The sequence below is a fragment of the Hemicordylus capensis genome, chromosome 1 (genome assembly GCF_027244095.1).
Source record: "Hemicordylus capensis ecotype Gifberg chromosome 1, rHemCap1.1.pri, whole genome shotgun sequence".
NCBI classification, from domain to species: Eukaryota; Metazoa; Chordata; class Lepidosauria; order Squamata; family Cordylidae; genus Hemicordylus; species Hemicordylus capensis.
The window spans coordinates 325,040,458-325,053,674 of NC_069657.1; the positions used below are offsets into that span (position 1 = coordinate 325,040,458).

Below are 13,217 nucleotides of genomic sequence, written 5' to 3' on the forward strand. Positions count from 1 at the left end.
AAAATCTGCAATTTATGCAGATATAGGCATCCTGTGCTTTAACTTGAGACTTCTTACGTCTTTCTATGACCATAGTAAGCACCATAATGGATTACCAAGCTGGCTTTGTCTTGTTTTCACAATTAAATAAATAGGTAAGTTAAGTAAGTATATGTCAAGACAAATATATACATATACATTATTATCTCTATATATAATTCTTTAAGGCATACCCGTGGCTAATCCCGTTTGTGGCAGCTCTCACAAGAGTTCGCAAGCAGAAGCACCATGGTGATTGGGCAGTGGAGATTCCATATGCAGTTAGGAAGGAGGTGCCTGTGATAGTTAAGTTCAGTTAGAATGCAGCTGTTACTGGTTGGAAGATGTTCTTGATTGTAGAGGAGATGGATAGATAGAGAGGTGTCATGAGGGAGGAAAGAGCCCCTTCAGGAGAAGGAGTCTGCTGTTGTGTGAATTAGATGAGGAAACAAGATGAACAAGATCTGTTAGCTCAAGGGGGAGAGCGAGCGAGCAAGCGAGAGAAAGATAGAAAAAGAAGGGAGGGGAAAAGAGAAAGAAGGAAGGGCAAGGGACAGGCCTGAGCTTGTCAGTGGCATGAAGGGAACAAGTGGCCATGGTGGCACCTATTGGCAGCAAGGAAGGGCCCAGGCAACCACTGCTGCTGTTTGGGGCTACCAAGGCCATTGGCAGAGGGAGGCAGGCAGGTAGGCAAGGGACAGCCATGGGCCTGTCAGTGGCCTGAGGGGAATGAGCAGCTATGGAGGTGGCAGCAGCAAGGAAGGGTCCAGTCAACCACTGCTGCTCTTGTAGGGAGGAGCAGGAGCAGGGCTTGGGTGAGGGTGGGGAGGTCTCTGGGGATGGGGGCTGCAGTTTGGCCAATAGGTGCCAGCAATGCTGCAGCTGCAACCAAGAGGGGTGAGGGGGATGGAAGCAATTGGATGGAGGAGGAGGAGGAGCAGGAGTGCGGCTCAGGTGAGGGTGGAGAGATCTCTGAGATGATGGAGCAGTGGCAGGGGGTGAGGGGCGCAATCAAATACTAGCGTGCAGATGCTCTGTGCTGGTTAAGCTAGTTTCTATTTGTCAGCCTTTAGTAGTAGCATAGTTTGATGTGGTTCCCATCATACAAGGCCGATTCTGAAATTATGATAATTCATTAATAATATAGTAGCAAAACATTTCTGGTTTGCATCTCATGACAATTATCTTTTTCGTGTTTGAAGTGAAGTTGTCACGTGTGGCTTATGTTGTTATTAAACGTTTCAATTGATGATTTGTTACATTTTATTGTAACAAATATAATCAGTTTTACCAACCAACATAACTAGAAAAAGATTATATAATAGATGAAAGATTATATGAAATTTCTAGTAATAATTAGAAAAAGATTATGCAATAACTATATTGCACCACATCACCCAAACCAAATAATATGAAGGATACAACATCTTAAACAAACCTCCACATCCAAATCTGTACAAAACTCTAACAGCAACACTTACATCCAGTTGTATCTATTTACAGATAAATTTATCATGGTTAAGGATAGTGGTGGTAAGAGGAGGTATAATAAATACAGTGCAATCTAGTTTTAAAAAATTCTGAACTACTGCTAGACTAGAGGGTGTCATATTGTAAGGTGAACATGCTTCTGAAAACCAGGTTCTCTTCCTGCAATGGTCTCAGCTATGCCCTTGCTGATCCAAAATGAAAATACTTGGTTTTCTCCAAGCCTTTTATTTTTATTGAGAACAAAATAAGGATGGCCTCACCACCCTGTGGGCTAGTCCATAGGGATTCATTGACTTCGATCCTAGATCCCAAGTGGAGTACCTTTCCTGGACTGTCAGATTCTTAGTGACCCTGAAATGTTTAGTAGAACAGCCCCCCACCCCACCTCACCCTTAACCATATGAAGAAGATGGGCAATCATCTGTTACAGGTGGCTCAAAAGTGTGTCCACATGGCAGTTTCTAAAGTGCTGGTACCATCTGACAGGGTGAAATGGTATGTGTGGAAAGTGACCGTAATGCCTGCAGAAAACTGCACTTGCTTTAGTATTAAGATTTCTCATTTGGGCCTCTGCAAAGCACGTTCATTTGCCCTGTTGGCTAGTGAGGGCCAGCAGAGCAATTGGAATAGTTGCCATCATTTCTCAGCCTTTTAACTAACATGAAATATAGTATGATTGTCATGTATCTAGTGGGCTGTGGATGTAAAGATCCAGAAAACCTCAGACATTTGTAAAGGTAAAGTGTGCTGTCGAGTCGGTGTCAACTCCTGGCAACCACAGAGCCCTGTGGTTGTCTTTGGTAGGATACAGGAGAGGTTTACTATTGCCATCTCCTGCACAGTATGAGATGATGCTTTTCAGCATCTTTCCTATATCACTGCTGCCCCATATAGGTGTTTCCCATAGACTGGGAAACACACTAGCAGGGATTCGAACTGGCAACCTCTGGCTTGTTAATCAAGTCATTTCCCTGCTGCACCATTAGGTGGCTGAGATATTTGTAGCTGCTTCCAAACATCTACATGTAAGCCCTAAGGCTTGGCATTTCCCCAAAAGAACATAAGAACAGCCCTGCTGGATCAGGCCCAAGGCCCATCTAGTCCAGCATCCTGTTTCTCACAGTGCCCCACCAGATGCCGCTGGAAGCCACAGGCAGGAGTTGAGGGCATGCCCTCTCTCCTGCTGTTACTCCCCTGCAACTGGTACTCTGAGGCATCCTGCCTCTGAGGCTGGAGGTGGCCTTGAGGCCTCCAACTAGTAGCTGATGATAGACCTCTCCTCCATGAAGCTACCCAAACCCCTCTTAAAGCCATCCAGTTTGTTGGCTGTCACCACATCTGTGGCAGAGTATTCCATAAGTTGATTCTGCGTTGTGTGAAAAAGTATCTCCATTTGTTGGTTCTAAATTTCCTGGCAATCAATTTCATGGGATGAGCCCTGGGTCTAGTGTTATGTGAGAGGGAGAAGAATTTCTCTCTATCCACTTTCTCCACACCATGTGTGATTTTATGGATCTCTATCATGTCTCCCCACAGTCCTCTTTTTTCTAAACTAAAAACCCCCCGGTGTTGTAACCTTGCCTCATAAGAAAGGTGCTCTAGGCCCCTGATCATCTTGGTTGCCCTCTTCTGCACCTTTTCCAGTTCTACAATGTCATTTTTTAGATGTGGTGACCAGAATTGTACGGTCACCCCATTCAATTAATGATTCCTCTGCTGCATTGGGGGCTGTTCGAGAGACCTTTCAGAAGAGGCTTTCACCCCCCCCCGAAGTAGAAGGGGATTCAGAAGCATGAGCAGAATCCATCCACAGCTCTTTGGACCTGCCTAAGTCCAATTTACGACTGGAGTTGTCAACTTCTTACTGATTTCAGCCTGAGATTTGTAAACAAGGGCTGAAGTGGGCTTAACGTTGATAAGAAGTCAGTAACTTCAGCAGTGAACAGGTCTTGGGCAGATTCAGATGTCATGCCCAAAAGGAGCATGTGCTTCCTGGAAACCTCTGGTTCTTGCCTTACCAATTTGGTGGCAGTCATGTGAAGCCTCCCTATGTAACCTTAACCAAGCCATTGGTCCACTGAGCCCAGTTGTAGCATCAGTTCCCCAAGGACCAGGGGTGTAGCAAGGTTGTAGTGGGCCCAGAGACAAGATTTTAAAATGACCCCCCCTCATTGAAACTCAGCTCATGAAGTAACAAAAAGCATAGTAAAATTTATATATATAACCTATGTGCCACAATAGAACATCATCCTAAATTATTTTTTAAAAGGTTTTGTAAATTGTAGACGATGCAAGTCATTTAGTGGTCCCAGAGAAAGACATGCTGTTCTGGTAGCTCCAGGTGTTAACACTCACATCAGTTTTGGAGGATGAATACAACTGAAGGAAGCCTGGGCGGCTGCGCGGCTGGGGAAGTCAGTCATGTGACTTGCCTCTGAGGGGCCCCCCAAGTTAGTGGGCCCCCAGACAACTGACTCCCCTTGCCCTATTATAGTTACGCCCCTGCCAAGGACTCTGGCAGAGACCTATTTATCTGAGGTAACATTAAGACTGGAGATGCCCATGAGTGATCTTGGGACTTGCAAAGCATGTGTTCTGCCACTGAACTGTATCCTAAGGAGGTATCATTCTGAGTCATGGGTTTTTAAAATAAAACAATCCTTGAAAAATCTGAAAAATAAATTTGAAAAATGTATTCTGTTGCATTGGAATAAGATGTTACTTGGAATAAAATTCAATAGGAACCTTTTAAAAATACATATCAAAAAGTACTCTTTTATGTTCACAAATCTTCTTAAATGAAATAGCATAGTCTTGCACTCCAATTCCTACACAAGAAGTTCAGCAAATAAAGAAAAACTTCACTGCAATATCCTCAAAAAAGACAAAGATTAACATTTGTCAAACTTGACCCTGGCAGCAATATTACATTGAATAATTATACCCTAATGAGATAGATTTGCTGTCAAATAAATCAAATGATGTGAGGTGAAAACAAAACGAAACGAAATACCTCTCAGCAACTTTCGTCCAAGTGTTATTGGCATCAGAAACCTGTTTTACATGGAAGAGTTTAACACCAACTAGTGATGGAAGATACCATGACAAGAACAGTGTGAAAGCACTTCTCAGGGCCAATGCTTTGCACCAATTAATGAGCTACATTTCTGTTTCAAGGTACAAAACAGTTTCTAACATGTTTACAAGCAGTAAAGGAAACATACTGCTGTATGCATAACTTCAAAGGGTTTTAATGAAAGCCACATATGAATGACCATAATAGTTTTGACTTTCAAACATTAATTTTCCTCCATGATTGTTCTGCACTTGTTTTCTGATTTGGAGCAAAAAAATGTCATACTTATTTGGAGAATAGTCATAGAGCAAGTCTAAATTAGATAACACTGAACAGCATCTTCTGGACCCTTCAAAAATTAGCTTGGAATTCAAGCCAGTGGCTGACATCCTAAATCATGAAGTGGCTGCATCAACACTCACACAGCTACAGGGGCACAGTGGAACTGGCTGCCACCCGCTGCTCACTCTTTCTCCATTAGGCATGCATTGTTCTGCAAGGGAGCAAGCGGGCACTTCTTCTGGAGTGCTCTTCTGTAACCCCGTTACCAGGAATCTACAGCCCAGCACTGTGTGGGAAAATGACTCTCACATGCAAGGTTTGTTTGGGGTCAATGTGGTCCCTGCTTGAAAAATAGTGAAGACTGCTGCCCTAAATGGTTTTGGGCCACAGCATCCAAAAGACTGGCTCTTCCCACATCAATCTGCCCACCCTATGAGAACATGTTAGACACGCACTTGAATCCCCCCCCCCCCCCGTTTTAAAGGTAAAGTTGATATCCACACGAGAAATGGCCTTTTTGATTGTGGCTGCCATTCTGTGGATGCTATGGTTTTTTATGCTTGTATGTGATGATTTTAGTTTTCCTAAAACTAAAACCTTGAATTTGGTAAGGAAAACAGAAGTTAGAATACATATACATTAATATGATGAAGATATGTAAAATGTGATGGGAATAGGACTCCTCTAATCCTGGAAAAAAATAAGAACTGGGTTATGTCACAACGGACTGACCAGTGATCCAGGTCTGTGATCTGCTGCAACAGTCAAAGACCCAGTAACTGAATAACAACAGTTGTAATTTTGTCACATCTACCTAGCCTGAATTCATGCCAATTTTAATTTTTATGTTAAACAGGACTGACTGGATGAAGTAATCAAAAATTGGAACTTGTTCATACATCCATTGTGAGCATCCACAGAGGACTTCAGTTTCTTCAGCATCTTTCAAAATAACTAGAAAATTTTTCTAGGTCTGAAATTTGAAATTAAATGGAGCTTTGAAAAAAAACTTGTTTCATTATGCATGTGTATTTTGAAAAGCACAGTATTAAATGAAAATGACTAGGCAACGTGAACTGTAATATGAGGTTTGAGCTTTCCTAAGAGCAGAGAAGATTGTGATTTTCCAGGTATACAAAGTCAGAGATGGTTCATTAGGAGGCCTCTTCAGCCTGGAGAATGTTGGATTCAAATTACGACAAGAAGTCTGGAGCTTCATTAGAAGACATGAACTAAGCTGCTTACAAACATTTAATTGTTATGCAATGTCATCATTGTGGATAATCTGTCCTGTATAGGGATTATTGCCTCTCTCCAGTAAGGAATCCTCTGTAAAATAACTGAGACTCAAGGAATTTGAGTTGATCATCCACAATTGCTCCGATTTTTGGAATACACAAATCTGATAGCAGTACTGATGCCAGTGGTAGATCTGCTAGAAGTTCACCTCAAAATAATTCCTGGCATTGAAATTATTACTCCCTTAACAGCACAGCTGTTTAACCTCATACTGGCATCAGAACTCCTATCAGATTTGTGTATTCAAAACGCCTCAGAGCAATTGTGGATGATCAACTCAAATTCCTTCAGTAAAGGCAGAACAATGTCACAGCTCAACAATACACATGCTGGTTCTATTAGCCATGGCAAACAGGAAGAAATACCAGTCACATGTTTCTGAGATCAATGTAATGAGATGATCATACAGCCTACTGTGCAACTCAGATTTTAAACAGCAAATCAACCCAAGCTTGTTCGGTAAGCAGCTCTTCTGCTCTTTCCCCATTATATTAGGAAATAGATTTGCCATGCAAAATGAGGGGCTTTTTCAACGTTGTCATTAAAAGTAGAGTCATTCTTAGGGTCAGCGGTTCCCTGAACACTGAACTTAACAAAAAAACCTGACGACACACTTAAAATGCTTCTGTAACCCATTAAGAAGTTTTTACTTGTGGAATTCATTGTTTTGACAACCATTCATTATTCTGTAACAGAGACACTTATGTCCATTTAAAAAACACTGCTTAGGATCAAGCTGCATGTTTGGCTAAATAATGTGTAAAGGAGTGTGCTGCTTATTAAGGGAAACACAGCTGCTGGGAGGGTCAGTTCCTAGCACGTGGGACTGATCAGGCTCCTAGTGCATGGGGAGTTAATTTTTCTCCTTAAAACTTCTTTGTTTCAAATCTCTGCTTTGGGGAAGCAATTTTCATGGACAAACAGTGATGGAAGGGATATGTGGAAAAATAGTTGTATTCTTCTCCCTACCCATGCACTAGGATCCCAGTCAGGATTCCCCTCCCGGCACTTGATTTCTGCTTTTAAAAAAGGCACTTGCAGTTTTAAGCAAGCCTCTTAAAGCTTTTAGCTGATTGTCTGGTTTGGTCCTTAGGATACATACCTGAAAACACAATGTGGATCAGTTATTCTCTTGATGCACCTTAATCATCCTCATAATCATTATAAGGATGCTTAAAGAAAGTGCATCAAGAGAGTAGCAGTATACATTGTGTCAGGCTAATGAGTATTAGGCATTTTAATTGGATTTAGTGATTAAAATTACAGAAAGAACTAGGAGTGATAGTCAACTAGATGTGGCCAACAAACAAGAGGGAATGGCTATCAATTGGTTTGCAATTTCCAGGGGCATCTGGTGGGGCATTGCTTGACTAGATAAAGTTTTGGTCTGATAGAAGCTCACAATTCTTATGGTTTTACCTATTCTAGCTTAACTAGCCCAAACGAAATAGGTGTGATCTTGTGTTTTGCGAATGCATGGAATGGGTAATCCCTTTTGTTGAATTAGAGGTGCTCTTACTTATGTTGCATGCAATCTTAAGCCCTATTCATACATTACATTGTACAAGTGTACATATGTCTATACACTTGTACATGTTTTTATGAATGACTGTAACAGTGTTCATTTAACACCTAAATCTTGGTATAGGTCCTTCAAATGTATGCTACAGATGGGAAGTATACTGCTGTATCTGAATTCAACATAATCTGTGACTTACCAGTGTAGACTGTACACTCATATGAGTACTGTATATAGCTGTTGAAGCCATATTCAGCTGTTGACCTTAAAAGCTGCTATACATGTGTAGTGCATTCCAAGCGGGCCTGGAAGTCCCTCCTGTGGTGAGAATCCACGGGATTCACCCTCAGTCACCCTCCTACCCACAAACTTCACGCTTATAGAGTTCATCTGAAAAGGCAAACAGGCTGACCAGCAGGCTGGGGTGTCCCAGCCTGTTAATCATGGAAATGGATGCAATCATACTTATGGGGTTCGCCTCTTTAGACAAATGTCATAGGCATGAAGATTGCAAGCGGGAGAGTGACTGATGGGCTGGATTTTCCTTGTGGGCAGGACAGCTGGACACTCTTCGACTGTTCTACTCATGTAGAACAGCTTTTTTGGTGAATGACTGAATAGGGCACATAAGGTGTGAATAGGGCTCCTGTGGTCCATGATTTGACGAAAAGTTCTGTGTTTTCTGTCCAAAGCATTATTGTAGACCATGTTTTCCATTTCAGAATATGGGACTAAATAAACTGACACATCCCCAAAAGGAAATCAAAAACTGCAATGCATTTTAAAGAACAGTTGCTAATGTCAAACTTGAGATGTGTGGTAATAACGTAAGTAATATACAATAGGATCACTACTTACCAGAAGCTTGTGATATTCCCTACAGTTCATTATTCCAGAGACACTTTTGGAAACTGATTTGTCTTCTGATATTCTTTATCGCTCTCATTCAATAGCATTAAAATTGATGCTATCTAATGACATTTCCCAGTGCATGGATATCACATTTCAGTTGTATAATGACTTTCCAATTATCTTTGGTTTCCATCTCTACTTGTTCTGTCCATGTGGTGTCTGGACTTTTGGCTGAGTGAGTTGGGTATGATGTCATTTTCAAGAACGATACACCTTTTCTTTCTCATCATAAGATCATCTTTTTTTTTCTTTTGTCTCTAGATAACCAGTCTTTGAAATAGACAAAATCTATCTCATTATTTTATATTTTTAAAAGTGTCATATCGTATGTTGCTTAATTGCAATTTCCCTTTATCTCAGGCCCAGATATGGTTAGGGTTAGGCCAGTCAGCATAGACTACCAAGCTAGATGGACCAATGGTCTGTCTCAGTAGTAGATGGCAGATACCTATGTTCTGCTTAACGTTTATTTTGAACCAGCAAGATACGAGGCCCTTCTAAATACACTTATCAGCTGCAATGTTAGTGTTGTTCTAATGAGCAGAGTGGCTCTTCATTTCAATATTTTAGAAAAAAAGATGGAACATATTAAACTTCATAATGCATACTGCTAATCCTTGAACAAACATCAAATGGACATTGCTCACTGACATTTGAAAGAGCAGATTGGACAATTTTTACATAACTTTAAAGCCACAATCTATTAAATGGTGAGTGAATACTGAAATTCTTTAAAAGGCCCTTGAGTAAAATGACTTTTCAAACATATATGCTTAAGTGCAGATTTATTACTATGTCCAATACATTTTACACAGAAAAATCCTTATATTTGTCACAGGCATTTGTCTTAAATACAAAACCTTACAATGTAGCTAAGCACCAATTTTCCCTATAGTTAAATTCTCATAAATTAAAGGGAGAAAAGATCATATAACTAACTGTACACACAGTGGCTCTACTCAAGAAACATCTTTATGCACAAGTAAAGAAACCATCCACGCAGCTGGAGACTTCTTCTGAACCACATTGGCTTTTCAGACAAGAACTCTTCAGCTATGCATGAAGAGTTCACTTTTACTCATATGGAAATGATGCTTTTGGAATATAGTGGCTAAAAATAATTATATCATAAATGCTAATGGCAACTTCATTTCTGTAAATTAAAATACCAATTTCTATCATAGTCTGATCTGTCAAAACAACCATGGCATATACATTAATAGGAAACCAGTCAGTTTACAAAGAACCTAAATCATGAATTTTTTAAAATGCAAGCCTTTATCAGATAAAAAGGCCACTGAGGCTAACTTTGTTATCAGAATCAATACAGCAGTCATTTCAATTTCCTGGGCATCTAGGTTGGATGCTGATTGTACTAAGGCAAACACAGTTTTCCTTTCCCAGGAACATCCTGGCACAAGAGGGCACACAGGTCATGTTATTTCAGAGTCAGGTCATTTAAGGCATCAGAGAGCTCTATATTGGCCTGTGTTGAGGTGGTAGCTGGCAGGATGTTCAGATAAATGTCATATTGTTGGTCCATTCCCAGGTAACTGTCACTCATAAGATACAATGTGTAGATATACCTAGAAAATAAAAGAGAGGACGTCAGTTTGTTTTTCCAAATAAGCCTAATTTCGATACACAAGAAATGTATAATCTGTAACAACTTACTTTCCAGGAGCTTCTGGAGTGTAAAAAGCAACAGACACTGCACTCTGATTTCGGACATATCCAATTCTTTTCAGAGCAATAAGTTCTCTTTTGTCCACTTCTCCCAGGATCAAGAACCACCCTTCATCTTTCATCTTGGGGAATCGAGGTGAAAGTGCTTTGCTGTCCTGCTTTGCCTGGAAAAAAGAAATCAAAAGTTAACTAACCTCTAGAAACCATATTGTCAATATTAAAATACATTATATGTTACAAGCTTAGAGATAATTTGCATGGTCTAAGCCAGTGATCGTCACTATTTTTCAATTGAGGGCCACTTTGGGGGAAAAATGTTCCATGTATACTGTGCTTTTCTCAGTGCTGAGCTCTCTCAAGAGCTCTAGGAGGAAAGGGCTACATTTCCCAGCATTCTGTGCACAAGTCTCAAGATGGTGCAGGGGGCTTAAGAAGGTTCTGTTTCCCTTAAAGGGTTGCCCACCCCTCACTGGTGGTGGTAGGATGGCTCTAGAGTTTCCATTCCACTTAGGAACTAAGAAAAAAATTGAATAAACCCCAGAGTAGATAACATGGGGTGGGATGGGCTCTATTTTATTCATTCATTCATTCATTCGATTTTTATACCACCCTTCCGAGCTGGCTCAGGGCAGTTTACATTTAAAAAACAGAAATCATTAAAAAAAATTAAAACAGAAATACAAATATAAACACCAATTTAAAAACATCTTAAAAAACAATTGAACTGTCAAAACAATTAAAACCCCGAAAACCAGGTTAACATTAAAACAATTACTAATTAAAAACCCGGAAAGGCCAGGCCAAACAGATGAGTTTTAAGGGCTTTCTTAAAAGTCAATAAAGAATTAAGATTACGAATTTCTGCTAGGAGTGCATTCCACAGCCCAGGAGCAGCTACAGAGAAGGCCCGCCTCTGAGTCGCCACCAAATGAACCGTGGTAACTGGAGATGACCTCCCCAGATGACCTTAACGTGTGGTGGGGATCATGTAAATGAAGGTGCTCTCTAAGATATCTCGGACCCAAGCCATTCAGGGCTTTAAAGGTAATAACCAGCACTTTGTATTTTGCCTGGAAACATATCGGCAGCCAGTGTAACTGTTTCAAACAGTTACACTGGCTTGGTCTCTGGGTTGCCCCAGAGACCAATCTGGCTGCTGCATTCTGAATTAACTGAAGTTTCCGGACTACGTACAAAGGCAGCCCCACATAGAGCGCATTGCAATAGTCAAGCCGGGAGGTTACCAGCTGATGCACCACTGTTTTGAGGTCATCCTCTTCGAGGAATGGGCGCAGCTGTCGAATCAGCCGAAACTGATAGAAAGCACTCCTGGCCATGGCCTCCACCTGAGATACCAGGGTGAGGCCTGGGTCCAGGAGTACTCCCAAGCTGCACACCTGCTCCTTCTGGGGGAGTGTAACCCCATCCAGCACAGGAAGATCTAACTCACCCCTCAGAGTCTGAGCCCCCACAATGAGCACCTCCGTCTTGCTTGGATTCAGCTTCAATTTGTTCTCCCTCATCCAGCCCATTACTGCCTGTAGGCAGGCATTTAGAGAATGAGTGCCATTTCCTGAAGATGAAAAATAGAGGTAGATTTGGGTGTCATCAGCATACTGATAACACCCAGCACCAAACCTCCTGATGACCTCACCCGGCAGTTTCATGTAGATGTTAAAAAGCATTGGTGACAGAATGGAGCCCCGAGGGACTCCATATAACAGCTCCTGTTTTAAAGAGGTACTGTCACCAAGCTCCACCATCTGGTATCTACCTGAGAGATAGGAACGGAACCACTGCAAAGCAGTGGCCCCTATCCCCAACTCCCCCAGGCGATCCAGAAGGATACCATGGTCGATGGTATCCAACGCCGCCGAAAGATCCAGAAGAACCAGCAGAGTCACACTCCCTCTGTCGATTCCCCGGTAAAGGTCATCCATCAGGCCGACCAAGGCTGTCTCAACTCCATAGCCAGCTCTAAAGCCAGTTTGAAATGGGTCTAGATAATCAGTTTCCTCCAAGACTGCCTGGAGCTGGTCGGCCACCACCCTCTCAATCACCTTGCCCAACCAAGGGAAATTGGCTTGTAGCTGTCCATCGCTAAGGGGTCCAGGGAAGGCTTCTTTAAGAGTGGTCTAACCACTGCCTCCTTCAGACAGGGGGACACCCTACCCTCTCTCAGTGATGCATTTACGATATTAACTAGGCCACCTCCAACAATCTCCCTGCTAGATAGAGGCAGCCAAGTCGGGCATGGATCTAGAGAACAGGTGGTAGGCCGCACAGCCCCAAGCAGCTTGTCCACATCCTCAGGAGTCACAGATTGAAACTGATCCAATCTAATACTGCAAGAGGGATTGCTGGACACCTCCTCCATAGACCTTGCAGAAATAGTGGAGTCCAAGTCAGCCCGAATACAGGATATCTTATTCGCAAAGAACCCATTAAAGGCATATTGCCCAAATGTCTAGGAGGTGCTGGATCGCTGACAGGAAGGCTTGGTGTTTCACAGGGTCCCGAGACCTCTGAGAGGGTAAAAATGTGTTCCTGGGGTAGTTTGTGAACTTGAGAGCATAGCTCTGTGGAATCATCTTCAGCACCCTGTCCAAGGTCACTTGGCAAAAGTGAAGGCGATGGCCCCCGAATGGCAGGGGGTTCTGGAGACATCTGGCATCATGTGGAGGAGTGCTTCTTGCCCCCTTGGGCAAAAGAGGAAGAGGTGGTGGAAGCATCTGGGGCTGACCCAGAGGCATTATTAGACTAGGTTCTATACCTAGGTTCTAGATCCTTTTTTGTTTCTACCAGGACAGCCTCCAACGGTTCCCCAAACAGCTTAGAACCTGAATAAGGAGAATTGGCTAATCTAGCCTGAGAATTTGCCTTCCAAACTGCAGAGCCATATGTTGTGCCTAGCCACAGCATTGGCTGCTATTG

General features: G+C 42.1%; 1 protein-coding gene across 2 annotated transcripts in view; it reads right to left on the reverse strand.

Annotated features, from left to right (window-relative positions):
• Nucleotides 1-9,365: 9,365 nt before the first annotated feature.
• The window catches only part of ASCC3 (activating signal cointegrator 1 complex subunit 3), a 362,371-nt gene continuing 358,519 nt past the window's right edge, over nucleotides 9,366-13,217 (reverse strand). For both annotated transcript variants that reach the window (XM_053266329.1, XM_053258340.1), the window contains exons 41-42: nucleotides 10,272-10,447; nucleotides 9,366-10,183 (exon numbers count right to left, since the gene is read on the reverse strand). In XM_053266329.1, the coding sequence (XP_053122304.1) occupies nucleotides 10,036-10,183; nucleotides 10,272-10,447 (324 nt within the window). In that variant the 3' untranslated portion in view covers nucleotides 9,366-10,035. The remainder of the gene's footprint in view (nucleotides 10,184-10,271; nucleotides 10,448-13,217) is intronic.